Source organism: Batrachochytrium dendrobatidis (assembly GCF_000203795.2).
Source record: "Batrachochytrium dendrobatidis JAM81 unplaced genomic scaffold BATDEscaffold_4, whole genome shotgun sequence".
Classification (NCBI taxonomy): Eukaryota; Fungi; Chytridiomycota; class Chytridiomycetes; order Rhizophydiales; genus Batrachochytrium; species Batrachochytrium dendrobatidis.
In genome coordinates, this window is record NW_006281102.1 from 524,711 (window position 1) to 552,451 (window position 27,741).

Consider the following 27,741-nt stretch of genomic DNA (forward strand, 5'->3'; position numbering starts at 1 on the left):
TTATGAACCTTGCAGAAAATGACTCGAGTATAATAAGAATGACTTTGTCAAGCAATTCCAGACACTGAGGCCGAGAATGTTTACTCGAATCAATTTGTAGTAGGAAAGCAACAAGCGTTTAACCATTGTATATTCTAGAATAATAACTGCATGATAGTGCTCCATCCTACATGAATATGGCTGTGATGATATATGCAGCATGGTGCAGCAGAAAAAACATTTTTTGCAGAGCAGCAAGCCAAACTAAGCCGCTACACCAAGAGATTTAAAGTAGATAGATACTTTAAAAGATGGTAAAGCAGAAACATTCTGGCACTAATATCCAAGCAAATGCCTAGAAATGCTCGTTTAATTGGATTACTTTTATGATCATCGGTTCCGCTACTATATGCAATCACCATAATACAGGGTTTTGAACATACCCTAAAAACTAGGATGCAGAAATAAGTCGACTGCTTACAGATATCGGAAGTCGGAAAGTCCAAATCATTCCGATATGACTTAAAAAATGTGCTAGTCATGCAAACACCCTTGTTTTAGCAAGATGAAGCTGCCAATATACACATGAAACTGATTGATATTTGAAGTTAGTATGATGGTTTCTTTTGCAAATCAAGTCGTTTATTTACCAGGCTATGATGCCATTGCATCTTTTTTTCATAGTCAAATCTATACGCCAAAACAAATTTGTATATTGACCCGATATGATCAATAATGGTTGCGCTGATTTTGCTCCCGAAATTTCACGCTATTGTTTGGATTAAAGCCTTTTTTGCTATTTGAAGCATTGTTACATCTCGATCCACAATGACACTGCTTTTAAAAATATGCGCCATTTATGCCACTCGTTTGTTGATAAATTCACATTCAAAATATACCTTGGCTATTGTTCAGTGCCAATACATCAATCTATGGTTATATCCACTCCACCTAGTGTTTCACTAAAACCGGCGATTAGGTATAAGCCATAAACATATCATATTAGACTGTACTGAAGCAAGGGGGCTGAGTTTTTTTATCCTTGAGATACTTGCCACCTTATAACACTTGTATGCTGGTATTCTTGCTAAATAGTACTTGATTTTTTGAATGCTCACTCGAGTAGTCTTACAGTTATCGGAAACGTCTTGTCCACTATAGAGCTCGTTAGGGGATCAGTTCCTGCGTGATTCCATTGGTTGGATGCATGTAAGCATTTTTATAACCCTAAATCTGATACGCCTTGTCACTTTTATTTATTCCGAACACATATGGTGCTTAGATGTGGGGCCACTAATCGGAAAGCAGTTTTAGTGAAAAAATTTCAACCTATAGTATATATAGAGCAACAACTTTCCTAGTTATTCAATCGTCTCTACACACAGGTTTCCCTATACACTCTCACCGAGTTTTATCAAGCTAGCATGGGCTCAAGTCAGTTCTCTACTAAGCTAATCCTTCAAGGATCTGCTGCCATAGTGGCCTTTATCGCGTTTGCATTTACTTTGATTATTCCTTCGCTTGAACGTCTGGGATTTATTTCATTTCGCACAACTCTTTTTACTGTCAATTTGACGGATGAATATTTTTTGTTGTTTGGCTTGATGCCATTCAGTATTATAATCGTTTTGCTGTTTCTTAGAAACGCAAGTACGGATGATGATGCTGTTCGCGCTCTTGGGCCATCCGAATCTAGCAGTGATAGTAATGCATCTCCTGTCTTGTCTTCGCTATGGGCACCACGATGGAACTATTTTGCTCGATTCAGTAAATTATTTGCGCCTTGGTCCACTGGTGATGTTGTGGTCGGAACAGCTCTAGTGCTGACTCATTTTGTATGGTTTGCTCAACCCGTGATTCTCCGTATATATGTGTACAATGCTGGAAAACCATTTCCCAGTACCGTCAATCTTATTAGACAGCTGTGCAACAATGCTGGTAAGTTGATATATAGACATTGTATATTTTGAACTCGACTGCCTGACTTTAAAGTGTATGAACTTGTTTGATCTGACCCGGTCCTTTTCGTTTGCTTCCATTAGGTATGGTCGGTATGTGGGATGCTGGGCTTACCATCATTTTTGCTGTACGCGAAAACTTCGCTACCAAGGCAATCCTTGGTAAAGAGGCTGGCCAATACCACCGTGGAATCAAGTACCATATTGCACTAGGATACGCTAGCTTTTTTTTTATTACTGTTCACAGTATATTCTATCTTTCCTACTTTTCCTCTCTAAACAGGCTCGCAGTCAACGTTCTCCCGCATTTATCTAACAAGGGCTATATGAGTTTTTTGGGTATCATTTCTTGGATTGCTTTTACTCTTATGGTGATTTCTTCTGTTTTCAAGGCCCGTCGCTACAACTATCGCATTTTTTACTGGACTCATCAACTATTTATCGTGTTCCTATTATTTGCCTTTGCACATGTGTTTGAGACATTATATCCTATGGTGGGACCTCTTATTTACTTTATCTTTGATAGAGTCATGCCTCGATTAAAGCTAGAACGCAATACTTTTGCCATCCTTACCCGTGTTACTCCCACCATTGTGCGTCTCGATGTTCCTATTAATGGTGCATTTACAAAGTCTAGTATTTATGCTCCTGGCGACTGGGTCAATATTCTTGTTCCTTCTATTTCTTCATTGAATTGGCACCCATTTTCTATTGCGTCATACCATCCTACTAGCTCCGATACCATTACTATTTTTGTAAAATCGCGTGGCGATTGGACCAATACATTGGTTGAAACCTCGACTGCTGCTGGCTCTACTGTTGCAATCAAGATCGACGGTGTATTTGGCTCGCGTAACATAGAATATCTCCAATACAAGCACTTGGTTCTCATTGGTGCAGGTACAGGCATGGCTGCGTTGGTTCCTTATTTGGCACATTATATTCGTGCTACTACTGGCCATATTACCCTGATATGGTCTGCCAAGAATGTATCCGACATGTGTATCTATAGCGAATTATTCGAGTTGATTTCCAACAAATCATTCAAAGGACGTCTTACGTTGCATATACACACCACTGCACCGCAGCAGGAATATGAAACTATCAAGTCCAGTATAGATGACGAAACAACCGTTTCAAACTCAGAGTCTACCAATGAGAGCTCTGTTCACTCTGACAACACTACTATAAAGCATGGAGTTATTATAGTTTCTGCTACGGGTTCAGTAGATGCTTCTGCTGCAGATCGTTCCAATTCTGGCCATCTTCCATTCGGCTACATGACTATTGCACTTGCTTTGCTAGTTTTTGGTGCATCCATTGGCGGCTATGCATTAGGTAGACTCGTGCTTCCAGACTATAGTAAAGCCACATGTTCGTCAAGAACTAGTTATCTTCTTACTGGCTCGAATCACTTTATGTGCTGGTACTATTACTATTGGGCACCCATGTTTTTTGCATGCTTATTTGCAATGGTTGCTGGATTGACGTTTACCACATGTGTCACATCACTACGAATCTTTGTTTTTGGTAAATCAAATCAGGCATCTAAATCTAACAAGCCGAACCATGTACATGCCAATTGCCACCCTATTCGTCCAATTGACTTTGTCCGCTCATGTACACCAAAGACTGGCCGACCTCAGATTGAAACTCTCCTTGGCGAGGCATTCGCTTCTTCCAAGGATGGTGCTTATGGTGGTTCAAAGATTGCTGTTATGGCTGCAGGACCTGAACGTATGTTACGTACAGCTGAACACTTCACTATGGAGAGTGGACATACATTCTATCGTGAGTCTTGGAAAGTATGATTAGTTTAAATAAAATTTTAATTCCTCATTGCATTCATCAGCAAAATTGTCCTCCCATCATGTCTTCAATAGGCAATAAATTTGAGCAAGGCTGATCATTCTCAGCAGCGCCAACATCTGTTCTTGCCAGTTTATCTCGAATGAGTATGGCATGCTCGGAATTGTTTTGTGCATTAGCATTGGTTTATTTTACGGATAAAATGCGTTTAAAAACAATAGTAAAATCATTTGGGTTCAAGAATACTCACATCAAGTCATGCATAGTATAAACTTTGATGCTGTATAATCATCAAAGATTGAATGATCTTGACCTGTATTCAACACTTGGATGTATGACTTGCATCCAGCCATGATCTGACATTGATTGACACTATGCTTGCCAGTTTGAAGCAATTGAATATCTAAAATTGAATTGTCCAACACATTTATACAAAGGAAACCATAGGCAACGAATATGCTGTTAGTAGTCACCATTGTATTTACGTAACGTGGAGTATTACGAGCGCCAAAGTACATAAAAGACAGTCAATCCCATGATATAATTGTTCTCCGTTTATTAAACAGCATTGTGCTCGCTGATCTTCTGGTGATTGTCATGAAAGCAACAGTTGCATTACTGAGATGTGCAACTATCGAGCTTTTGAACTATAAACGTATCCGAGTTCAGGATACAACAAAGGTGAGTTTGTAGAGTTTAGTTGACAGCAATATAACCCAATATCGATTGCAATGAATGAATCTAGTGATCGTATAATGTATATCAAATGAGGATAGTTTTAGTTCAAAACCATAGTTTGATTTTGTGTATCATGATAGTTGTGTCATTAAAAAAGCGGCCAATGTGTAGTATGGAAGCACAACGAATATCCAATTATAGTTTATTCCAAAGCAAGTCGCCATAGGATAAATAAAGTGCTTTATCTTGTATGAATACAACTGTAATTAGAATTCAGTTTTAGTTCATCATATGGGGTTAATATGCTGGCAATACCTCTAACCTTTTGCATTCATAGATCTCTCTTCGTGCTTTTGGTTTCCTCATCTTTAAATGAGCCGGCCTTGCCTGACCTTTCTTGTCATTTAAATGGCTATTATTTAGATGTTGCCTGTGAATGCTGTCCATGTGAATGATGTCTATGTAGATGCCATCCATGTAGATGCCATCTATGTGAATGATGCCCATGTAGAGGCTGTCTTTGTGGAGACTGTCCATGTGGAGGCTGTCTTTGTGGAGACTGTCCATGTGGAGGCTGTCCATGTGGAGGCTGTCTTTGTAGAGGTTGTCTTTGTAGAGGCTGCCCATGTGAATGATGTCCATGTGGAGACTGTTTACGTGAATACTGTTCACCTATATGTTGTACATGATGTAGGGGCTCAAGTTTATGCCATTGTTGCAACATTGATTTGGATCCAGCAGCTGGTGTTGAGAAACCTCCAGTGGGACTACGCTTTAACAAGTAGAGCGACTGCGCTTCTATATTAGATGAAATTACTATGGCATTGGTATTGGCAGTTGCTATTACCGTCATTACAAATAGAGCTATGAGCTTCATAGTGTCGAGTATAGGCTGTGATCAGGGAAAAGCAACAAAGGGTTGGAACTAGTTAGCAGGGCTTGATGATCGCAGGTATGCTTTACCTTTATATTATGCATGCGGAAAGCCAGCCCTTTAGACAGTCAAACAAGGGCTATCTGATCATCCCTAGTGACGTTGCACCAAGCTTTGAAGTCTAGTATTTTGCTTGCAATGTTGCTTTGAGTACACCTCTAGCCCTTGAGCAAGTACACGTTCAAGGGCTTTCCGCAACAAACACAAACCACTTTTGTGATTTGCATTCCTGAAGTACATACCAATGTATTCAAACATGATATTTTGAAAGCTACTATTTACCAAGCAATGATTCTATGAGACTACCTCATTCTATAGTATTAGGGTTTATTTCTACAAATAAAGCCAATGTTTCTTTGGTTCATTTTTTTCAACAGCTAAAATATCCGAGTATATTCGGATTGAGTTCTAATGCCATGTAAATAAGTAGCTCAAACTACAGGAGTGGCTCGGAAATAGCCTTCTTTTCATCCTCCCACGAATGTGACTGATGTATCACTGCAAATGCATTATGTTCTGGATCGACATCTTGGCATAAAACAGACTCGGATGCGAGTTCCTCAGAAAAGCAAGAGTCATAGCTTCCATTTGTAATATTCCAATTAGATGGCATGATCAATTCTATGCCAAATTTAAGAGGTTTAATTATTGAAAATAAATCTTGACTGAAAACAATATCAAACATATACATACCACCAGGCGGAATATATGTAATCGTTGGCATTGCATCGCTCAACAATTTTAGTTCAAATTCATGCAGAGCATTGAGCATGGCAATTGAATCTGTAGATGACTTGATGGCTGACTTGTCTAGCGTATCTCTGATCTTTACCAAAAAATATGTCCAAAATGGATGTTCAGGTGTTGATGCCATCCACACATTAGGTATGTTGCCACTATAGGCATAGTGACGTGACGTAAGAAAGACTAATACACCTCCTGTTTCAATCATTGGCTCAAATGACTTGAAGCATTCTGTGTCCATATCAGCATAAATTCCTCCATGCTATCTCAATAATTTATTGGGTGGACGGCATTTAGACAAAAATAAGCTATTTGTTAGTTTAATACTATTATAAAAAATACCATAAGTATGCCAAAAATAGATCTCACCAAATGCATATACATGTATCGAGCAATATTGGCACGACTGATGTTGGTTGGAAGAGCATTGAACGTATCCAACATCCAGGGAAAGTGATCTTCGCACAGCTTCAAGTTATCTTCATTGGTCCATAGCATATAATCCCAGTGTTTGTGATGGTCAATCCAGCTGTTTTGCCAAGCTTGGAGTTTCTAGTAGTTATAGGTTCAACAATAACAATGAGTTGAATATTCTGAATGAAGGCAATTTCAAACTGAATCTGCATGCTTTCATTTAAAATCAGTATTCTGTTCTTGATAACCAATATAATACTCACAAGTGGTACTGTTTCTTTTTCCCAGGATTGGTGAATGATGCGTGGAATAGGGACATGAGGTACTTGTCGTTGAATGGCCATGGAGCGTGATTTACCATTGCAATTTTTAGTAGTTTGGTACAATGGCAAGGCAAACACTTGGCCATCGTCTTTTATAAACGGTGAGTCGATATGGCACAATGTATCCATATAAAAGATAGAGCATAGAAGAAGTGACGTGAACAGCATCAAAGTAAACAGCAGCAATTTGTTGCGGGGTGACACTATATGTCGAATTAAACTGCGTACTTGACGTTTTACAAATCGGTTTTTGATATGGATATATATATTTGGATGCAAGCACTTTATCTTAAACTGCTCTATAGTGTTCGCAACATAGTCATTTGTAGTATTAGGCATCTTCATTTGAGACGGATATACTAAAACAAAACTTATAAAACTACAACGCAGCAGAATTAAAGTTGCTATGTCATGGTTTAGAGCCAAGCATTACAAATTCTATGGATTTGTAATTAAGATAACATAACAAGATCAACCATCAAAGGCGGAGTTTGGTAGATTGAGTGCTTGGTAGAACATGAGATGGTAGCTGGAATAGTTAATGTGTAGCACTGCACATGTTTGATAGATATCAAAAGATGATAACAAATAGACCTTTTTAAACTAACCAGATGAAAATCGATATCATAAACAAGCCATTTATCAAGAGTCTACAGCAGTTAAGAATCAATGACAGGCTATAGACAATAAACTATTCAACTGGAATGCACCTATCGATACTTGCTTGTTTACAGACTTTTCTACCTTGCCAAGACAGTTGAAATGAGAAACCAACTCTTCATGGCATGACCTCACAAGTAGTGTTTATAACCCATATATTCATATGTTAATAGGAACGCTTTTGTAGGATGAATTTGTATAATTTTCCAGTAGACATCAATGCAGTCTCGTTGCTTTATCTGCCATCTTTCCATTTAAAGTTGCTACTGCTGATTCGCAAATATTGACCACATCCTGGAAATCTACTCAACTGCCATTGTTATTTGTCTCGAAAGAACTGACAACTTTTCTATGATTTCAGATCTAGTATAATCAATACTCTGCTAAAAAACGAGGACACTAGATCTGAGTAGTTTATAAAGCCATCGATTCTATATTAATAACTGCCTGATTTGTACTAAAGTAGAGTTGAAGGTTGAACATTCGTTTAGTTTTTATACAAAAATGAGCATAAATACCTGCCAGCTTTGTCAACAAGTCAGTACACAATGTTGTTTAGTAAATCCAGTAAACTATCACACCATGAAACCAACTTTTATTTAGTGTTCTATTTTACGTGAATACAGCGTAAAATTACAATAATTTGGTAGTATAGATATGTTTATTAAGCTAATCCTCCAGAACTTTACCGAGAATGTAGTTGCTTTCATCGATATAGTCGGATGCTTTTTTTGTTTTAGATTTGATTTCCATTTCCAATAGTTCTATCTCTACTTGAATGTCATTGCATTGTTTAGCATCACGTTCTTTAATCTGGGCACTCTGTTCGGATTCACTGTCTGCATTAGTATCGGACTCTGCACCAGCCTCCAATTCTTTTAGGCACTTTTTTAACTTTTTTTGGAGTTTAAGCAGCTGAAGTTTGAGTGAGAGTGCTGTATGAACGATTGAAACACCTTGATTTCTCAACACGGATCCATAGCTTAAATAGGCTTCAACGTTTCTGCCTACAAAGACAGGGAATTGGGATTTTGACGAAGAAGCTTGAGGGGTTGGATTTGGATTTGGCTTTGATTTAGGATTTGGTTTCGAATTGAGATTGGGATTTGGTCTTGGGTTAGGTCTCAGATTGGGATTTGGCTTTGGATTTGATCCCAGTTTTGGATTTGACTTTGGATTTGGCTTTGATTTGGGATTGGGGTTTGGATTTGGTCTTGGGTTAGGTTTTGGATTTAGACTGGGATTTGGTCTGGGATTTGGATTTGATCTCAAATTTGGATTTGGTCTTGGGTTAGGTTTTGGATTTAGACTGGGATTTGGTCTGGGATTTGGATTTGATCTCAAATTTGGATTTGGTCTTGGATTGGGATTTGGTCTTGGATTTGGATTTGACCTTAGATTGGGATTTGGATTTGGCTTTGATTTGGATTTGGGATTTGGTTTCGGATTGGGATTTGGATTTGGGTTGTGAAGCTGTAAATTGCTATTAGAATTGGATGAACTGGCTTGCGGTGATGGTGTTGGTGGATCGACATTATCAGGTAAAATCGGAGATGCTATAATGCTTCCATGCAAGAGCATCAAAAAACCCAGAGTAAAATTCATAATCATTTGACAGGCTAGTTTCTGATTATATCAGATATTGCTGTTGTAAAAAATAATTAGAAAAGCCAGAGAGATGAGCAGGTTTTATACGAGAATTAAGAATAGTAATAACGGCATCTTTACTCATTATTTTGAATTATGAAGGGACGATTGAGGTTCAACATTTCCACCACTCAGTATTTGGTCACTTTCACAGCTCAAAGCATACGCCCTAGTATATACCAATGGCCAGTCGTTGAAATAAAGGGCGTTGAAAATATGCAAGCCTTTTCCATTCATGCAAAACAAGCTTGATGCTAGAGATGTTGCAAATATAGATGGTAACACAAGGGCAAGGTAGCCCCAAACGCTTTTGTCGTATAGCACAACACAACCCTTGAAGATCCTTGAAAATAAGGCTTTCTATATCACTATGCAAGGGACAGCATGAAGCCATTTTCAGTAGGTCAAGGTTTGACATGGTAGAAACAAAGTGGATATGGGCTAGAGAAGGCAACACAACACCCTAAACCCTGCTAGGTCACGTCCTTCCAATAGACACTGCTGGTTAATAAAAGCATAGTGTTCTAGCTAAAAAGGGAAGGAGTTGCCTGCCATCTCTACTAATCGCTGCTCAGTGATCATTCTGTTTTGCCTTTATATCTGCCTACAAGGTTGCTAGAACTCCACTACTATACAGCTCTGATGAAGTCAAGCTTGATTGCCAGTCTTGCTCTGGTAACGTCTACTACGGCACAATTAGTACCGCCAGGATTTAACGAAAACCACATACAGACAGTTAAACCAGCTCCGAACCAAAAGACAGTATATTGGTGGAAATATTGGTGGAAACCACATCCTAACCAACCAAATACTATGTCATGGAAACGAACGTACTGGTACAATCATAATACAAACCAATGGGAAAGCTCCACTACACAAAGTCAGGAGCAGCAGAAGGAGCAGCAGCAGGTATCGACTGGGAAAACGACTCAATCGGTTGCACACACCCAACAACACGGATCTAAAACACAGTCTACTACAAATACAAGTAAATCCGCATCTGGTAAAACAAATAACCACTCGCATTCTAGTGCTTCCAAATCAGATTCAAATGATGATGACGATGACGATGATGATAGTGGTGGCAAGAATAGCAATCATGGCAGCTCTTCATCGACAAAGAATTCTGCAAATTCAAATAAAGCTACTTCGCATGGCAAATCAAGCTCACAAACGAATACCGGATCGCAGCAGTCCAATAATAGCTCAACACAAGGTAAAAATGCCTCAAATAGCCCTAGTAAAACAAATGCATCGGTTACCAAACAAAAGCAACCACCCGCAGCAACTTCTAATACACAAGCTGAATCACCTAGTAGTCAACCATCTCTAGTCTCGAAACAAGGTCAGGTTGAAGGAACCTCGGCTCCATCGACACCACCACAAGGACATAATGCAAATGATGCAAACACAGCAAGCTGGGTGTTGGCTGTGGCAACTCCAAACATAACCACATACTTTGGGTTGGCTCTTTTGACCATAGGAGTTTTGTTTTGATTTACAGCCATATTCACGTAAACGGAACACTTGTGTACTTTTAATGTTTTCGCTTCAGAATACGCAATATTGCTGCGTATTCCTACTAAAGATTGACTTTTCAATTGACGTTTTCAATTCTTCAATAAATGCATTGTTCATCATATGATGCTTACAATCAAACTATAGTTTTGAACTGAGATTATCTCCTTTTTGGTGCAACCACATATTGTACAATTACCAGATCCCCCGATTACAATCCAGATACTAGGTTTGACTGTTGTCCATCAAATTCATTTGTTATAATTGTAACATCAAATACGTTTGCGTTCTAGTTCAATTACAGCGATTGCATGTCTCAGTAATGTAGAGTTGGAGATTGAACATTTGTCCAGCTTTTATACAAAAATGAGCACAAATACCTGTCAGCCTTGCCAACAAGCTCAGTACACAATGTCAAGTAAATTCGGTAAACTATCACACCATGAAATCAACTTTTTTATTTAATGTTCCTCTTTACGTGAATACAGCAGTGATATGTATTCATTCCAAGCCTCGACTATACTAAAGCGGTGCACAGGTAACATTTAATCAGAGATGAATTATGAATTTTAAAGTATACATGAAATTAAAACAAATTGGACAAAGTTTGGATTGGTTTATTTCAAGACAATATGAATGGATATAACAAAGACCCCCAAACGGATATGTAGGAAACAAATGAGAAAAGCTTGATTGAGCAGCTTTTGAATTAACCATGATACATGGGAGCAGTCAAACCAAGAATATTTCCAGGAGGAGTATAGTGACAAACCAGGTATTGAGCCTGACCACTGCGCGAAGTAGCACATCCGACCTGAGTTGTTCCACGCCATACGAGCTGAGTGTAGTGTCCATATTTCTCAAACTGAGCATTTAGGGAAATAGGACGTCCATCGTATTGAGAGTATTCAGCGAAAAAGGTCTGAAGCCCGTGAACACAGTCAAGATTGATGTTACCCGTGGCGCGGTCGAGATTCTCTCCAGAACGCGAATGGCTCAAAGTGTTGGTAGCAGCAAGGTAGTTGGCCCAAGATTGAGCAGAGGATTCCTCTGAGCGCGACCAGGAGAGGGGTTGAACACCAACTAAAGAGCGGTAGTAGTTGTGAGCATCTAGACATTTTTTTTGAGAATCACCGAGACCAGAGTTGCCTGGCTGGCGAGGGGGAGGTCGTATAGGTGAAGGTGCAGGTGGTTTTGGAGACGGCTTTGGCAGAGGTTTTGGTAAAGGTTTTGAGGATGGCTTTGGCAGAGGTTTTGGCAATGGTTTTGGGGATGGCTTTGGGGATGACTTTGGTAAAGGTTTTGGGGATGGTTTAGTTGGAGGATGATGAGGAGTATGAGAAGGAATAGGTCTAGGTACTGGATGCGTGGGCGAACGAGGAGGGGAGTGCACGGTTGTGGCTTGATGTTTCTGGGTAGTATGTGATGAGCAAGGAGCATGGGGTTCATATGAATGATACTTCTTGTTTTCGTTTTCGATATCCTCCATCTTTTCAGGATCACGTCGCCTCCAGTCGCCTAGTGGTGCACCACGTAGCGGTATACCTGCAGCGCCTACTTGTGAATCATTCGTTTGCTTGTCTGAATTAGAAGCGGACATGGGAGTAGCACCCACAAGAGTATACAACCCTGTGGCCAACACGGCAACAATCACAGTAATAGTCTTCATTGATAATATTAATGCAAGATCAAAAGGAAATGGTTAAAGTAAAACAAGTTGGAGTTACGGCAGGTTGGTGAATAAAAAAAGTAGATGAACTTGTCATATTTTATAATTCTATCAAGATCCAGACCAATTACAGCCGTATTCACTAAAATGGAGCAAAATAAGGGTACCAAACTACATAATAAACGGCCAGTCCCATGAAATGATAATTTCCACCAAATTTACTACATAATTGTACTAAACTCGTTCACTGGTCTTTCTCCTGGTGATTGATATGGAAACAATGATTGCATTCTCGAGACTATTTTTTAAACTAAAACGCGAATGTATCTGATTTTAGGATACAGAGGTTTGAAACCATCAGAACAATCAGATTCGATGATTGGTTTCAAACTTGTCGATTGTAGAATCTATGACTGCCAAAATGAAGAAACAGCACACTCAGACTATGGTTTGTATTGTATGATGAACGTTGTGTCAGTTTGTAATAGGAAAACTGGATATTTAATCACTGGATATTTTGGAGTAGGATCGAGGAAATCACTGTAAGATGCAGAAAGGCGTTCTATTTTGCATGAATACAGCAGAAAAATGATGAGACTGGCAATGAAGGTCAAGATCTAGTAAAGTCTGGCATTCCCTTGCTCCACATTCACTTTAAATGGTTTGCGGCAGGTTAATTTAAACAGTCCAAGCTGCTTAAACATTTGCACACTCAGGTGTGGGAAACCTACTTACACCTGAATTTACGGGTTGCTGAAGCAGTACAAGGCGTTTTGAATCTGATCTACGTGACCAAAGTTCATTCACCAACACATTTGGCTGATCTGCTAATGATAGATATGGCATATATCATCACAGCCATATTCATGTAGGGTGGAGCACTATCATGCAGTTATTATTCTAGAATATACAATGGTTAAACGCTTGTTGCTTTCCTACTACAAATTGATTCGAGTAAACATTCTCAGCCTCAGTGTCTGGAATTGCTTGACAAAGTCATTCTTATTATACTCGAGTCATTTTCTGCAAGGTTCATAAATTGACAGTATGAAACTGTAGTGTAGTTGCAACTATCACAATATTAATGTCTGTTGACCGGTTGGTAAACCATGTCTAGTCAGACAGTGTTGTTTTGTGGTATGTTGTCTAGAATAACATGGATGTTTGGAAATGTTGCATGTCACTGTTTAGAAAGTCTTGAAAGACATCCGAGTTGCAAGAGCTGATGAGATTGAACAGAAACCAAACAGATGGGACTTGGATTCACAAGCCACGACTGGACAGTATGTTGTTGAAGATGTTGGTTTTACACACAACCATGGAATATCTGGCACAACCATGGAATATCTGACAACCATGGCACCAAAGAAACTCTTGTGTTTTGGAAACTCACATCAGATAGGCTCTAGTTCAAGAGAACAATCTCAAGAATGCAACCATACATGCCAATCACCAAGAGATCAGTCGACTGGTGGGTTCAAAAACAATGCTGTCCAGCAAACTGACACACCATTTTATGAGACCGGTCGCTTACTATACTTTGACTCTTGTTCAGTGTTTCATTTTATGTGAGTATGGCGGTGAAATGAACAAAGCGAAATCAAACTACTGGACTTTATTTTTGAGAAAAGGACAAGATGAAAAGCTTAATGGCATGCAAGCCAAGATCAAAGCAATACATCAAGTGAAACAATGCAAGAAATCAATTGGCATTGATTTATTCGTGAGTAAAGTTGGCCTTGCGCTTTTCAGCAAATGCGGCCATGCCTTCCTTTTGGTCCTTCTGTAAGTTGATTGAAAAAATAGAGTGAGATACAGCAGCCATATACACATTGATAAATATAATGCGTAATACTAGTGCATAACTTACGGTGCCAAAAGTGCAGTGGAACAGACGACGTTCCAAGTCAAGACCCTCAGATAAAGACATCTCGAATGCTAAACACAAAGGTTAGTGATGATTGTAGCAAGACAGTTCAGAAATAGCAATGTGGCTTACACTTGTTGACGGCCTCCTTGGCCATCATGACAACAGGCTGGGAATATGAAGCAATTTTTGCAGCCGATTTGACAGATTCGGCAACAAGCGAGTCGACAGGGAAAATACGAGCAACAAGACCAGCCTTTTCGGCATCCTGAGCAGACATCATGTCACCAGTAAGAACCAGGTCCATGGCCTTTGCTTTTCCAACAGCCTGAGTCAGACGCTGACTTCCACCTGCACCAGGAATGGTTCCCAGTTTGATCTCGGGTTGACCAAACTTTGCAGTCTCACCAGCGTAGATCATGTCGCACATCATGGCAACTTCACAGCCACCGCCAAGAGCAAAGCCATTTACAGCAGCAATGATGGGTTTTCGGATGGAGACAATGCCAGTCCAGTCAGCAAGAAAGTTTGACTTGTAGTTGCCAACAAAAGTATTTGTAGCCATTTCTTTGATATCGGCACCAGCAGCAAAAGCCTTTTCACTGCCAGTGAGAACCATGGCGCCGACAGTAGAGTCCTTGTCAAAGTCAACAAGAGCATCGTTAAGTTCCTTCATAAGAGCAGCATTGAGTGCATTGAGGGCCTTGGGTCTGTTGAGAGTGACGATGCCAACATTGCCTTGACGAGAAACCAGAATGTTCTGGTAGGATTTGGTAGAGAGAGCTAACAAGAGTGGATCAGAAAAAGTAAAAAATCGACATGAAGCAAGTGTATCTACCTTGTGCAGAGACAGAGAATGCACGAGCTGAGCGAGGAACAGCAGCGATCGATCGAGTGATGGAGAACATTGCAGCAGCGGATTCAATCGTATGTAAGTAGATTCAACTGTAGATCAAATCTGACGGATTTAACCCCACAGAATTTTGGTATGGTAGCACATGATCTACTAAAATCACGTGTTTATAAAGAAATCAGCTGTGTTCGCGTAAAATACAGCCGTCTGTTTTAGTTTGAAATATATAATGATTGAATATCCAGTTTTCTTATTATATATCGACATTCTTAATTCAACAACCATTATTGATGCGTAAAAGTCAAACTCATATTTGTTGTATTTTAATATCATATACGCTTGTGTTCTAGTTCAAGAAAACAGATTGCACGCCTCGGGAGAGTTTTCATGCGAATCATCCAATGCCATGATACTTGATTGAAGCGAAATAAAAGCTGGATATTAAACAAGTATGAGATTTACTGAATCCGTAAGCATTCATTTAATTTCATTCACTAAATTAAGCACCAATCGACTAATACGCTCGACAGTTTTGTCCAGTAAATTCAAAACGGTCGTGTCATGAGACTGTTTATCATATTTTGACATTTTATTTAGTTTTCCACTTTACGTGAATACGACTGTAATTTCAGAACAGTTAATCTACTGCTACCATGTTCTCCATCACTCGATCGATCGCTGCTGCTGCTCGCTCAAATGCTCGATTGAGTTCTCCAGCTTTGTTTTCTTCTGTTCGTCCCATGTCCCTTTCTGCTGTGGTCGATTGTACGTTGTGTTTGTAGACTGGTTGTTTTTGTCCTACCATTCATCCTATTCACATATACGTTTAGGGTCAAGTGGTCTTTCAGAGGAAACAAAGGAATATCAGTCTGTTGCTCGTGCTTTTGCTGACAAGGAGCTCGCTCCAAACATGTCCCATTGGGATGAGAATGAGATCTTCCCGAGGGATACTCTCAAAAAGGCTGCTAATTTGGGCTTCTCCAGTAAGTCTTGTTCCAACCTAGTCTCAATTCTTCATCTTGTATTGATCCAGAATTACTATTGTTTTATCAGTGGTTTACTGTAAAGATGACTTTGGCGGCACTGGTCTTAAAACTCTTGATTCCGTTGTCATCTTCGAGGCTCTTGGTACTGGCTGTGTTAGCACCTCCACTTACCTCACTCTTCACAACACTTGCTCTTGGATCATTGACACCTACGGATCTCAGGCACTACGTGAAAAGTACTTGCCTGTCATGGCTCCTATGGATGCAAGTATTTTGGTTTGATCGTGCATTGCCAGTCCATATCTAATCATTTATTTCCAACAGCAATTTGGCTCCTACTGTCTGACCGAGCCCAATTCTGGCTCGGATGCGGCCTCTCTACTCACTACTGCTGTCAAAAAAGGCGATAGCTACATTTTGAACGGAACCAAGGTATACCACTTTTGACCCTATAAACATCGGATCCAATTTAAAAATCTGATCTTATGGCAATCGTTGAATTTTAGGCATTCATTTCTGGTGCTGGCGAATCTGAAATCTACGTCATTCTGGCCCGTACTGGTGGCCCAGGTCCAAAAGGTATCTCCTGTTTTGTCGTAGAAAAGGGAACTCCTGGTCTTAGCTTTGGAAAAAAAGAGAGAAAGGTTGGATGGAACTCATCGCCTACTCGAGGTATATACTTTGATGCTTTGCTAGCTTTTGTTTGATATCCTAAATTGCGTCTAATATTAGTTTTGATTTCATTCTATGATAGCTGTTATTCTCGAAGATTGTGCTATTCCCGTTGGTAACTTGATTGGCCAAGAAGGCCGCGGGTTCAACATTGCTACTCTGGCTCTTAATATTGGTCGCATGAATATTGGTACTATAATGCCTTGGCACATTATTGCTATTCTAAATTACTATATCTGAAATGCTGACATTATATTCCAACATGAACCCCGTTGTTTTCAAGCTGCATGTGGTCTTGGTGGTGCCCAGGCTGCTCTTGAAACCACTGTCGAGTATGTCAATGATCGCAAGCAGTTTGGAAAGCCACTTTCTGCCAACCAGGTAATCTATGCGTTTTTCAATTATTTAAAAACTACCTAGATCTGACTTGCTTTATTTGACCTAATCTGAATTTTAGTCGGTTCAATTCAAGCTGGCTGAGATGGCTACTCAGCTGACTACTTCTCGTCTAATGATTCGTGAGGCTGCCCGTCAGATTGATATCAATTCACCCTCTGCTCCTAGCTGGGCTGCCATGGTAATTAGCATGCTCTATCAATAGAAATTGATCTCGCTTTCTGATTTATCTTTGTTTTTTACTAGGCCAAGATTCATGCAACCGACAACTGTTTCGAGGTAAGATATATTGAATACGTGCATACTATTTATTTGGACTGACTGCTAAGATACTTTTATTTCATGTTTATTCAACTAGCTTGCCAACGACGCACTTCAACTTCATGGTGGCTATGGATACCTAAAGGACTATAAAGTCCAGCAATACATGCGCGATCTTCGTGTCCATCAAATTCTCGGTGGTGAGTGCTTTTTGCCGAAAAACATAGTTTATTCATGACTTGCTACTTTATTCATACATGTGTATAATCATATAGGAACCAATCAAATTATGCGTGAGATTGTTGCCAGATCGATTCTCAAGCCGTGAGTTTTACGAATGAATTCCACAATACAATTATCATTCATTGTGCAACGAACCACTCTAGTTTTATTCCTTGTTTCAGAAAAATGGCCATGATGTGATTGTATTTATCTGAATATCTTGAATTGATTTTCACTGGTATGTTTATTGGGTAGATTGTGTTTAAAATGTGCTCCAATCTGTAAACTTTTATGATTACTGTTTAAAAAATTGATTTGCACAGTATTGTCAACAACATGTGCTTCCAATCTACCCATTATATTTCCATAGATTTGAGAATCATTAGGCTGGCCAGCTGTTTGATTAAAACAGACTTTAATTCGAAAAAATCATTTAAATCTTACTAACGTTATTTGGATCACACCAATTTTAAGCAAACTGCATCAACTCTGACAAAAAGTATTGATAGTAAATGTAAACATGCCAAACGAATCGCATGTATTCAACTTGGTCGCCAATCAGCTTATAGCTGGCTCTATATTGACAATTTAAAAACAGGTTACGGCATTTTGGAATTCATTTTTTACAACTGAAGCATATGGATCAAAATTTAGAGTTGTAGCATCAAGAAAGTGCCACTCCAAAAGAGCATGTCTGGGAGTTTAGATCCCAATTATGCTGCCAAAATACTTTTTTCGTCTCGGCTCATACTAAACTTGACATCACCTGGCGTATTATCAAATACACCAATCAATTTGACACTTGTCAACATTTTTAGCATGTTGTATATCCTTCCAAGCCCCATCCCGTCTACTTTGAACAGTTTATATAATTGTGAAAAAGATGAATGGGATATCACGGGTGTTAGCATAGATTGAATACTAATGCATGAATATTTTGGCAATCGGTATGGAAGCAATTACTGTTTTTTTAAAATGTTTAGTCTTTGCTGTCTTGAATTAGAACGCGAGTGTATGAGATTTAAAGATATGGGAGTTTGTATTGTGTGCTGATTGAATCAAGAATATTCAAGCCAATTCCCAATAGAAAAGTGCACCGAATAGTTAGCCGTTGTTTATTCTAAAGCAATCACCAAGATCCAAGATAAATACAAGTGTTTCACTCATGTGAGCACGGCTGCAATATGATAGTAACGTGCCTAGAATGCGATGAATGCATGAGCATTTGCGGGTGCTGTAAAAACAAAGTATAGGATTGAATAGTACAGATCACAGCCAATGGAGCATTCTCACGTGAGCTAGTGTCAGCAACCCGCAATTGAAACAAATGTAGAAACATTTTAGATCTGCGCTTACCTTTTACTATTACCATAGCCAACTAGCTACGTTTACTACAATGAAATTTGCTTTGCTTTCTGCTTCTCGCCTGCCAGCCATGGCTCGCTCTTTCTCTTCGTCTGCTGCTGCATCAAAGGCAAAGGTAGCTTCAATGCAATTATTTGTACATCAAATGATCTGCCATTCGATCTGTTTATTAAAAATTCGTGGATGTTGGTTGTTGCTATGGATAAAAATGTCGCTCATTCATATCTATAACTATTAGTCGATTGGTTTCATTGGCTTGGGAATGATGGGTTATCCCATGGCCACCAACATTCTCAACAAGTTGGCACCGGAATCCTTCACTATTCTCGATGCCATGCCTGCCACTATGACTAAATTCAAGGCTGAACATCCCATGGGTAGCAAAGTCCACATTGCATCTACTCCAAAGGAAGTTGCAGAGCGCAGTCAGGTTATTATTACTATGTTGCCTACTGCCAATCATGTTCGCACTGTTTTCTTGGGAGAGAACGGTCTTTCTTCTGGTGTTCAGAAAGGTGCACTTTTGATGGATTCGTCCACCATTGACCCCACCACTGCCAAGGATCTTGCCAAGGCCTTTGGTTCAAAGGGTGCTATTGCCATGGACACGCCTGTTTCTGGAGGTAATCCATGATTGTGCTACATCTATACAATGATCTCACTATTTTTGTTCAAATCTAACCACTTGTGAATATCCCTTGATGACTTGATATTTCTGATACAAGGCACTCCTGGTGCTACCAACGGTACTCTTACATTCATGGTGGGCGCTAGCACACCCGAGATCTTTGAACAGGCAAAGCCTTTCCTTGATGGTATGGGCAAAAACATTGTCAACTGTGGCGGTAATGGTAATGGTCAGATTGCCAAGATCTGCAACAACATGATGCTTGGTATTTCCATGATTGGTGTTGCAGAAACCATGAACTTGGGTATCCGCATGGGCATGGATCCCAAGATGCTTGCCGGTATCTTGAACACATCTACTGGTCGTTGCTGGGCCACTGATACCTACAACCCTGTTCCAGGTGTTATCCCAGGTGTTCCCTCCAGCAAAGACTATGAAGGCGGTTTCTCCCTCGCTTTGATTACCAAAGATCTTGGTCTTGCTTCAGCCGTTGCTACCGAAAGCAAGAGCAGCATTGTTATGGGTGCCATTGCACAACAGATCTACAACCAAGTCTTGGCCACTCCTGGGTTCGAGAAGAAAGACTTTTCATCCGTATTCAAGTGGCTCAATGACAACGTCAAGCGTTACTGAATTTAATATTTTGGCATTATTCAACCCTTCACTTCATTGGTTTTATTGTCATTGAAATAAATGAGTTCATGTGAGTTTTATCTTTACCAATTGTAGTCATATGAAATGATCATTCATGCTACATTGACTGAATAGGGTGCTCTCTAAATTGTTTGGTGTGGAAACAGTTGCGATTTATTTCTTGAACTGGATCGTAACTGATATTTATAATACCACAAAGTGGAGTTTGTGTGTGTCGCAATAGCTGTGTTTGAGAATATTAAAATCAAACACAACAAGATTCAGCAAATGCCAAACATTGTTATTTAAAACAAGAAACTTGTATTCGCAAGTTGTGATGTTTCGACAAGCAAATTCGATGCAGTGCAGCTGACAGGCAAAACAGTTTTAGTCACGTGGTCTTCAACTAAATTTAAACTCGCCAGAAACTCGGTCTTTGCAGGGCTTACTGTTACTGTCATCATTGCTCTTGCCGTTAACATGGCTGCTTCTCAAAATGAACATGAAATATCCTATCCAAGATTCTCTACCACTGATGATCTTATTTATGCCTTGATGGACTTGTACTCTGACATTCAGCAACTTTCTTACAACTTGCATATCAACCAAGCTCAGTCTGCTCGCTTGCTTGCTCGTTTATCCTTGGTAAATCAGGAACTAGCTGCTTGTGAACATGACCTTGTTCGTCCCTCTTCAAAGCTAGAGCATGCTTTGTACCGTCTACTCTCCTTTCTGCAGCAAGTGAAAGCCTTTTATACTCGTTACTCTGACTCTCTCTGGTTTCATACTGTCATGCATTGTACAAACGATCGGCTTGAATTTCTTCGTCTGGTATGTATTACTACTACAATAATGAATGGGTTAGGGTCTGTGTTGATTGATAACTGCCATGAATACACATGACATGCATATGGCATGTACTTGCATACTTTAATGGATTAGCCCATGGCAATCTCAGTCTAAGCATATTGTCAGTTTTTCAAACAACTGCTCGAGCTTGCTCAACTTAGCATGATGGGTCAGTGAAGCCCAGTGCTCGAGAGTTGAATGCAGAATCGCGCACATCTCCATTCATTTGCTCATGGCCGCCATGGTATCTAGCAAAGCAAAGGATATAAGAAGGCTTAGGAATACTAAATTTGTTTGGTAGCATCGACAGAGTTTTGCTTGTTTAATGCAACTACATTGATATTGCTAAATGACTTTGCATTGCTTAATCCCCTTGCTCATGTATTGATCATGTTTATTGACCTAACATTCGCTACTTTATTTTGGATCTTTGCTTTTGATTGTCAACCTCGGCACAATACTCTACGCTCTTCAATTCAATGTCCATCTCAATTCAAATATTACTGAAATTCGTTGATGTTAGACATTGCTACTTGAAGAATCTACTGCTTATTTGGGACTGCCATTCAGTACAATAGAAAGTCTTTCCATGACTCCAATGGACAGTAATGCAGCAATGCAAGATATTCTTGGTATTCAGCGTCGTGCTACAGACATTCACTCGACATACACACAATCCCTCACCTCATCCTTTAACCCTGACAATACCGACAATCAACACAAGGAACAACCAGCACTAAACAATACAAATAATTCGATTGAACTGGAGGCATTTATGAGCCAGATAAAATTGGAAGTTAATCATCTTAAACTCGAGGTTCGACAACACGCTCGCATTTCCCAAAATCTGCTGATTGCGCCAGCCATTCAAACCAACCATGATGGTGATGCAGTTGCATTGGGTAAAGGACGTCATGGAACTACTTTTCTCGCTATTTACTCTGAAAGTGCTAAAATTTTGCGAATCGTGGGCTCTACTGATCCCGCTCCGTTAAAGTCCGCATTGTTAGAACGTCAAAAAAGCATTTCCAAAGGCAACACTTTAAAAAATAATCTTAGATTATCCATGGATCCAATACGATCGAGTATAGATAATGCTTTTGACGAAATTACAAGACTCAGTATAGATGAATCCGACATCTCTTTGCAAAATGGCATTTCTAAGCCTAATATTGATAAAACTCAATTAGGGTACACACCCGCTGCACTTGATGTTCCATACGACACTTTGTTGATGCATTCCAAGCACGTTGCAGTAAAAAAACTTGACGTATCTTGGTGTTCAGATCTTGAGTACGATCTTGTGCGCATCATTGATAAATACCATTTGACTAATCCTGCAGTTGCTGCACTTTTTGTTCCTTATCTGGGTCTGGTAAAAGATGAGCTGTCATTATTTGTTGTCAGCGAGTACATGCCCAACGGGTCTTTAACGGATCTATTCCATAGAATAAAAAACAAAGGCAGTGCAAATCGTTTAGGTGGTCTTGCGAATGATGCTAGAAATGCTGCTGAACGTACGCCGGAATCTTTAAAAACTTCCAAATCGTCAGCCACACCTGTATCTAAACCATCTACTTCGATACCTCTTTCTCCCATCAAAGAATCTATTTCTGGCGTGAATCATTCGAGCTCACAATGCGTTCCTTTGCTCACTCTAAAAAGTGCGATAGTCAATCCACTCATTGTACATACACCTGAATCCCCACCATCATCCATACCAATCCCAGCAACTATTACACCAGAGTCCTTGACCAAGATTGACAGTCCGTCTACATTGACTTTGAATCAGAAATATATGCTTGTGCGACGATTGGCTGAGGCTATGAAGACACTGCACGAATCAAATTTGCTACATCGAGATCTGTGTAGTTCCAATGTATATCCTGTAGATGGCTTGACGAATGTCAAGCTTGGCGATGTGGGATTGTCCGACTGCGTGAAAAGACAACCCTGTCCCGAAAAAGATACCAAGGCCATCACCTCTGGCTTTATAAAACTCGACTACTCTGTACCAGTTCAGCCATCTTCAAGCAAAGACATGGCCGGCGCTAGGTACATTTCGCCAGAACTAATTGGTATAGGTGATCGTGAGCTCTGCACAAGGCAATCGGATGTGTACGCTTTTGGTGTAATCGTATACGAGATTTTGATAGGCGGTGAGGCATATTCAGGAAATTTGAATGCCAATCAGATTTATGAACGAACGTTGGCAGGAAAGCGTCCTCGATTTGAAACAGGCAATTACAAACATCAACGAAATAGCAGTGGGTTGAGTGCAAGAGCTTATGCAGAAGGTAATGCGAATAGCGGAAAATATTCAAAACATCACTCTGCCCTGCCACACGCTCATGAACATTACCGTAAAAGTAGCAACCATAATCATATGTCAAATTCTGGAATTCCTTTAATATGGCGGAATTTGGTTTCTTGTTGTTGGGCACAACATCCATCTGCCCGTCCACTTTTCCCCTCTATTGTTGATTCCTTGGTTCACGACGAAGCTGCATATTTTTCCGATTTAGAACCCACTACAATTACCACTGTATCTGATCGAAACTGCAAACCCAGTTCGATTGCTCATCCACCTCCTTTACCTGATAACGCTGCTTTATCCTCTTCAAATGACACCCAACCTTCTGTGACAAAATCCTCGCATAAAAAAAACAAGCGCGAATCGGCGTTTCCTTTCATGATACGATCTACATCTTCACCATCGTATGTACGTAGCCCAAACCTATACTCTGCACCGTCTAGCACTGGATTTCCAGAACCAGACGATCTTGCAATTTTGGGTGAAGGTACTTTGGATACCAGTCAAAAGGGCAAGCACCAAAAAAGTAGCGAAAAGGATGTGGACGGCAAACAAAATCGATCACCGTGGTTGTCCTGGCTATTTTCCACAAAGTCAAAACAGGCTTCTGCGGATGGTATGATTGCTGAGCCTCTGCACCAACCACTATCTACACCATCTATACTAAAAAAAATTACAGACGATGACGACTTACCCTTGACTCTTTTGCGCAAAAAACGATCCCAGTCTGTTGATATGACTCAAACAGGAAATGCACATGCAGCTACTGCAGCTGAAATACTCGAGTCGGGTCGTTTAAGAATGGATAATGACACATATATGGTTAAAAAACTTGAAGCTACCGCGACTCCTACCTCAGCTAAGCAAGTTTATTTAAACCTTGATATAAAGCGTGTTACTGGACTACTTTCTAGATCCACTGCAAGTAAAAAATCGGATAATCATTTTCCTGTTGACCAGAAGACTTTGGATATACCCACCAACGTGCCTGCTGCACCTGCTCAACACTTGGCACAAGAAGTTTTAAAATCAAATCAACCTTCCTTTTCAAAAAATTCCACACCCAATGTGCTAGCGACGAATGGAAAGCACACACAGATGGTTTTCATGTCAAGTAAGTCAGGTAGACTCTTGCAGATATGGGACATCACATCTGGTGCATATGTGATGAAATTCAAAATAAGTGCATGGGCTATTTGTTTGGCGGCCAAGGGAAGGTGTATAGTCACAGTCCCTTTTGACTCTGATGTGCCTAGAGTATGGGATCGTAAAGCCAAATCAAATCACAACAGTTCAACTCATGTATCGCCTGTTGGAAATACAAGCGCAGGAGCAGATTTTGCCATCAGTAGTCCACATTTTCAACACGGACTGTATGGACACACACAGCGTGTGTGCTGTATTGCTGGAGCAGCAGACCGACCTGTCGTAATTACTGGCAGCTGGGACTGGACTGCACGTGTATGGTTTTTAGACACGTTTAATAATGATCATTCAAAACACGCACATGGCCATCGCAAAAATAGTAGCTTGTCTCAATCTGGACATGCAGCTCCAGAGTTTTCCACACTATCGCTGAAACGATCTGATTCAAGATACACTGTAACTGTACTCAAAGGACATGCTGGATCTGTTCTTGCTGTTGCGCTTACACCGGATGGTAAAATTGCCATCACTGGTGGGTGGGATCGATTGGTGCGTATATGGGACACTGCATCAGGAAGATGCAGACAGATTGTATCAGGTCATACTTCTTGGGTGACCTGTCTTTCGTTGAGCAAGAATTCTTTTGGGATTACTGTAGCTAGTGGTAGCTTAGACGGTAGTGTGAGAGTCTGGAAAATGGGATCAAAGGGACTAGACGCACAACTTGCACATGTGTTTACACCTGATATGGAATATTCTCAACCCTTTGCACTACAGCATGCACCAACTACAACCAGGTCGGACGAATCTGATGCTTTTGTCGCGAATGGTTCGAGCAAATCAGACACGAATAGATCTACACAGCCAGCGATTATTGATCGTGAGTCAGCATGGATCCATTCGGTGGCTATTTCAGCCAACGGATCTACTTTAATCAGTGGAAGTCAAGACGCAAGTGTAAGGATATGGGACATGAAGCAAGGAGTACAAGTACGTAAGTTGACCGGACATCTTTCGCCTATATCATATGTTGCCATTTCAAGCGATGGACAGATGGCTATATCTGGTGGTGGAGTGTATGAAAATATAAAGGTGTGGGATATAAAAAGTGGTGAATGCCTGCAGCATATTCCAGGGAGGGTTATGAGTCCTCAAAGTTTGATTTTGGTTGAAGGTGACGTTGCATGCGGAGCATCATTCTAAATGTAATCAATCACTGACGTACTCGTCAAATAAAACACTAAAGGTACCAAAATACATAATAAACAGCCAGTTTCATGAAATAATTGATCAGTTTACTAAACATTGTGCCGTATAAACTCATTAGTTGTTTGACATGGAAACAATGATTGTACTCCCAAAACTATTTTTTAAACTAAAACGCGAATGTATCTGATTTTAGGATACAGAGGTTTGAAACCATCAGAACAATCAGATTCAATGATTGGTTTCAAACTTGTCGATTGTAGAATCTATGACTGCCAAAATGAAGAAACAGCACACTCAGACTATGGTTTGTATTGTATGATGAACGTTGTGTCAGTTTGTAATAGGAAAACTGGATATTTAATCACTGGATATTTTAGAGCAGGATCGAAACAGCATTTCATGAGAATACATTAAATCGATGTTCATAAAACACACCCTCAGGCATAGTAAATCGCGTTTCATATCAAAAAAAGTTTTGATTCTGCGGTTCGACTCTTGCCAGAATTTTGGTTGGATCCACTTGGAATCACCAATCATAAATACTTTTACTTGCTCAAGCAACTATCATGCCACCAAAAAAAGCTGAAGCTGCAGCACCAATTGCGAATTTTGGCAGAGTCCGTAACAATCTGCGTATGGGAGTGGTAGGTCTTCCCAATGTTGGCAAGTCGTCGCTTTTTAATGTTCTGACTTCTCAATCCGCTCCAGCCGAAAACTTTCCTTTTTGTACCATTGATCCAAACGAAGCTCGCTGCCCAGTTCCTGATGAACGCTACGACTTTCTCTGCAGTCTGTGGAACCCTCCATCTACTCAGCCAGCCTATCTCCATGTCACCGACATTGCTGGGTTGATCAAAGGTGCAAGTGAAGGTGCCGGTCTTGGAAACGCATTCCTGTCCCATATCCAAGCGGTCGATGGCATTTTCCATGTTGTTCGTGTCTTTGAGGACAACGATATTGTTCATGTTGAGGAAAACATTGATCCCATCCGAGACTTGGAGATCATCACTGCTGAATTGTGCAAAAAGGATCTTGAGTTTGTGAAAAAGGCTCAGGTAGCAGAAGACCTTGCCGTGCGCAAATCCGGTGGAAAGTTTAAGCTCTCAGCAACCTTTATTGGATTGATTGAAAAACTGTACAAGCTGCTGGAAAGCAACACTCCAGTGAGATCTGGAGAATGGTCTACAACTGAAGTTGAACTCATCAATGACAAAATGTCCTTGATTACGACAAAACCCATTGTGTACCTCATCAACATGTCCAAGACTGATTTTCTACGTAAAAAGAACAAGTGGTTGCTCAAGATCAAAACTTGGATTGATGGACATGGTGGAGGTGTAATGATACCCTTTTCAGTAGAGTTTGAACAGCAATGGTCGGCTCTTGCACCTGAAGAAAAGAGTGCATTTATAGAGGAAAATGGACCTGGAGCGGTGTCTACTCTTCCCAAGATGATTACTACTGGGTACAAGGAGTTGAATCTGATTTATTTTTTTACCTCGGGTGAGAAAGAAGTGCGTGCATGGACCGTATACAAGGGCGTCTCGGCTCCCGACGCGGCAAGTGTCATTCATACAGATTTTGGCAAGGCATTCATCAAGGCTGAAGTTGTTTCTTATGCAGACTACAAGGAACTGTGTGGTGGTCAGAAAGGCATGGCAGCTATAAAATCTGCTGGAAAATATCGCATTGAAGGCAAGACGTACATTGTTCAAGATGGTGATATTATCTACTTCCAAATCGGTACTTTGACTGCTCCCAAGAAAAAGTAGATGGTTTATCTAGTTGTTGCAAATGAATAGTCTTTATGATACAGCTTTATAGATTGTGTTTTTTGTCAATCAGCGTTTCTAAACCTTGACTGCATAACAAGTTTTGTTTTTGTAGTAAAATCATATTTGACTTTTAAGCCTTTCCCAAGTCTATTAAAGTGCAATCTTGACTTGATTTAAGCACTATTGGCCTGGAATCGTTTAAAACCGTGCATTCGGTAACCTCTGATAGTTG

The 27,741-nt window shown here is 40.1% G+C and overlaps 12 protein-coding genes across 12 annotated transcripts; 8 read left to right on the forward strand and 4 right to left on the reverse strand.

Moving 5' to 3' along the window:
* Positions 1–1,377: 1,377 nt before the first annotated feature.
* BATDEDRAFT_34772 (uncharacterized protein) lies at positions 1,378–3,780 on the forward strand. Its single transcript, XM_006677938.1, has 2 exons — positions 1,378–1,917; positions 2,022–3,780. Exons 1-2 carry the CDS (start codon positions 1,404–1,406, stop codon positions 3,746–3,748), a joined length of 2,241 nt encoding a protein of 746 aa, XP_006678001.1. The 5' UTR covers positions 1,378–1,403; the 3' UTR covers positions 3,749–3,780.
* Positions 3,781–4,343: 563 nt separating this feature from the next.
* Positions 4,344–5,231, forward strand: BATDEDRAFT_23933 (uncharacterized protein; the record flags this gene model as incomplete). The annotated part of the gene is made up of 2 exons (XM_006677812.1): positions 4,344–4,427; positions 4,848–5,231. The coding sequence occupies 2 exons, from the start codon at positions 4,344–4,346 to the stop codon at positions 5,229–5,231; spliced, it is 468 nt and encodes a 155-aa protein (XP_006677875.1).
* A 563-nt stretch (positions 5,232–5,794) lies between these two features.
* Positions 5,795–7,184, reverse strand: BATDEDRAFT_23934 (uncharacterized protein; the record flags this gene model as incomplete). Its single annotated transcript, XM_006677813.1, has 4 exons — positions 5,795–5,979; positions 6,052–6,364; positions 6,472–6,654; positions 6,780–7,184. The coding sequence occupies 4 exons, from the start codon at positions 7,182–7,184 to the stop codon at positions 5,795–5,797; spliced, it is 1,086 nt and encodes a 361-aa protein (XP_006677876.1).
* Positions 7,185–8,168: 984 nt separating this feature from the next.
* BATDEDRAFT_87726 (uncharacterized protein) lies at positions 8,169–9,110 on the reverse strand (the record flags this gene model as incomplete). The annotated part of the gene is made up of 1 exon (XM_006678155.1): positions 8,169–9,110. One exon carries the CDS (start codon positions 9,108–9,110, stop codon positions 8,169–8,171), a length of 942 nt encoding a protein of 313 aa, XP_006678218.1.
* A 97-nt stretch (positions 9,111–9,207) lies between these two features.
* BATDEDRAFT_87422 (uncharacterized protein) lies at positions 9,208–10,643 on the forward strand (the record flags this gene model as incomplete). The annotated part of the gene is made up of 1 exon (XM_006678044.1): positions 9,208–10,643. Exon 1 carries the CDS (start codon positions 9,789–9,791, stop codon positions 10,641–10,643), a length of 855 nt encoding a protein of 284 aa, XP_006678107.1. The 5' UTR covers positions 9,208–9,788.
* Positions 10,644–11,373: 730 nt separating this feature from the next.
* On the reverse strand, positions 11,374–12,333 carry BATDEDRAFT_87725 (uncharacterized protein; the record flags this gene model as incomplete). Its single annotated transcript, XM_006678156.1, has 1 exon — positions 11,374–12,333. One exon carries the CDS (start codon positions 12,331–12,333, stop codon positions 11,374–11,376), a length of 960 nt encoding a protein of 319 aa, XP_006678219.1.
* A 1,587-nt stretch (positions 12,334–13,920) lies between these two features.
* Positions 13,921–15,138, reverse strand: BATDEDRAFT_19210 (uncharacterized protein). Its single transcript, XM_006677743.1, has 4 exons — positions 15,039–15,138; positions 14,333–14,983; positions 14,204–14,271; positions 13,921–14,116 (listed from the first exon to the last, which is right to left on the reverse strand). Exons 1-4 carry the CDS (start codon positions 15,106–15,108, stop codon positions 14,051–14,053), a joined length of 855 nt encoding a protein of 284 aa, XP_006677806.1. The 5' UTR covers positions 15,109–15,138; the 3' UTR covers positions 13,921–14,050.
* A 532-nt stretch (positions 15,139–15,670) lies between these two features.
* On the forward strand, positions 15,671–18,134 carry BATDEDRAFT_36810 (uncharacterized protein). The gene is made up of 12 exons (XM_006677990.1): positions 15,671–15,818; positions 15,884–16,036; positions 16,107–16,303; positions 16,364–16,471; positions 16,546–16,711; positions 16,794–16,901; positions 16,995–17,092; positions 17,169–17,288; positions 17,354–17,386; positions 17,466–17,568; positions 17,644–17,692; positions 17,846–18,134. The coding sequence occupies exons 1-12, from the start codon at positions 15,707–15,709 to the stop codon at positions 17,883–17,885; spliced, it is 1,287 nt and encodes a 428-aa protein (XP_006678053.1). The 5' UTR covers positions 15,671–15,706; the 3' UTR covers positions 17,886–18,134.
* Positions 18,135–18,966: 832 nt separating this feature from the next.
* Positions 18,967–20,304, forward strand: BATDEDRAFT_16259 (uncharacterized protein). The gene is made up of 3 exons (XM_006677714.1): positions 18,967–19,070; positions 19,194–19,578; positions 19,681–20,304. Exons 1-3 carry the CDS (start codon positions 18,987–18,989, stop codon positions 20,214–20,216), a joined length of 1,005 nt encoding a protein of 334 aa, XP_006677777.1. The 5' UTR covers positions 18,967–18,986; the 3' UTR covers positions 20,217–20,304.
* Positions 20,305–20,696: 392 nt separating this feature from the next.
* BATDEDRAFT_87830 (uncharacterized protein) lies at positions 20,697–21,179 on the forward strand (the record flags this gene model as incomplete). The annotated part of the gene is made up of 2 exons (XM_006678045.1): positions 20,697–21,047; positions 21,159–21,179. The coding sequence occupies 2 exons, from the start codon at positions 20,697–20,699 to the stop codon at positions 21,177–21,179; spliced, it is 372 nt and encodes a 123-aa protein (XP_006678108.1).
* A 3,367-nt stretch (positions 21,180–24,546) lies between these two features.
* On the forward strand, positions 24,547–25,728 carry BATDEDRAFT_19218 (uncharacterized protein; the record flags this gene model as incomplete). The annotated part of the gene is made up of 2 exons (XM_006677744.1): positions 24,547–25,144; positions 25,415–25,728. The coding sequence occupies 2 exons, from the start codon at positions 24,547–24,549 to the stop codon at positions 25,726–25,728; spliced, it is 912 nt and encodes a 303-aa protein (XP_006677807.1).
* A 521-nt stretch (positions 25,729–26,249) lies between these two features.
* On the forward strand, positions 26,250–27,548 carry BATDEDRAFT_36811 (uncharacterized protein). Its single transcript, XM_006677991.1, has one exon. It carries the CDS (start codon positions 26,301–26,303, stop codon positions 27,504–27,506), a length of 1,206 nt encoding a protein of 401 aa, XP_006678054.1. The 5' UTR covers positions 26,250–26,300; the 3' UTR covers positions 27,507–27,548.
* The last annotated feature ends 193 nt before the right edge of the window (positions 27,549–27,741 follow it).

Excerpts from the sequence above, each read along its gene's own strand:
- BATDEDRAFT_34772 (XM_006677938.1), top strand. The coding sequence starts at position 1,404 with ATGGGCTCAAGTCAGTTCTCTACTAAGCTAATCCTTCAAGGATCTGCT. Across the intron at positions 1,918-2,021 it reads ACAGCTGTGCAACAATGCTG|GTATGGTCGGTATGTGGGAT; the intron begins GTAAGTTGATAT and ends TGCTTCCATTAG.
- BATDEDRAFT_19210 (XM_006677743.1), bottom strand. The coding sequence starts at position 15,108 with ATGTTCTCCATCACTCGATCGATCGCTGCTGTTCCTCGCTCAGCTCGT. Across the intron at positions 14,984-15,038 it reads ATTCTCTGTCTCTGCACAAG|CTCTCTCTACCAAATCCTAC; the intron begins GTAGATACACTT and ends CACTCTTGTTAG. Across the intron at positions 14,117-14,203 it reads TCCACTGCACTTTTGGCACC|AAGGACCAAAAGGAAGGCAT; the intron begins GTAAGTTATGCA and ends ATCAACTTACAG.
- BATDEDRAFT_36810 (XM_006677990.1), top strand. The coding sequence starts at position 15,707 with ATGTTCTCCATCACTCGATCGATCGCTGCTGCTGCTCGCTCAAATGCT. Across the intron at positions 15,819-15,883 it reads CCTTTCTGCTGTGGTCGATT|GGTCAAGTGGTCTTTCAGAG; the intron begins GTACGTTGTGTT and ends ATATACGTTTAG. Across the intron at positions 16,037-16,106 it reads TGCTAATTTGGGCTTCTCCA|TGGTTTACTGTAAAGATGAC; the intron begins GTAAGTCTTGTT and ends TTGTTTTATCAG.
- BATDEDRAFT_16259 (XM_006677714.1), top strand. The coding sequence starts at position 18,987 with ATGAAATTTGCTTTGCTTTCTGCTTCTCGCCTGCCAGCCATGGCTCGC. Across the intron at positions 19,071-19,193 it reads CTGCTGCATCAAAGGCAAAG|TCGATTGGTTTCATTGGCTT; the intron begins GTAGCTTCAATG and ends TATAACTATTAG. Across the intron at positions 19,579-19,680 it reads GGACACGCCTGTTTCTGGAG|GCACTCCTGGTGCTACCAAC; the intron begins GTAATCCATGAT and ends TTCTGATACAAG.
- BATDEDRAFT_36811 (XM_006677991.1), top strand. The coding sequence starts at position 26,301 with ATGCCACCAAAAAAAGCTGAAGCTGCAGCACCAATTGCGAATTTTGGC.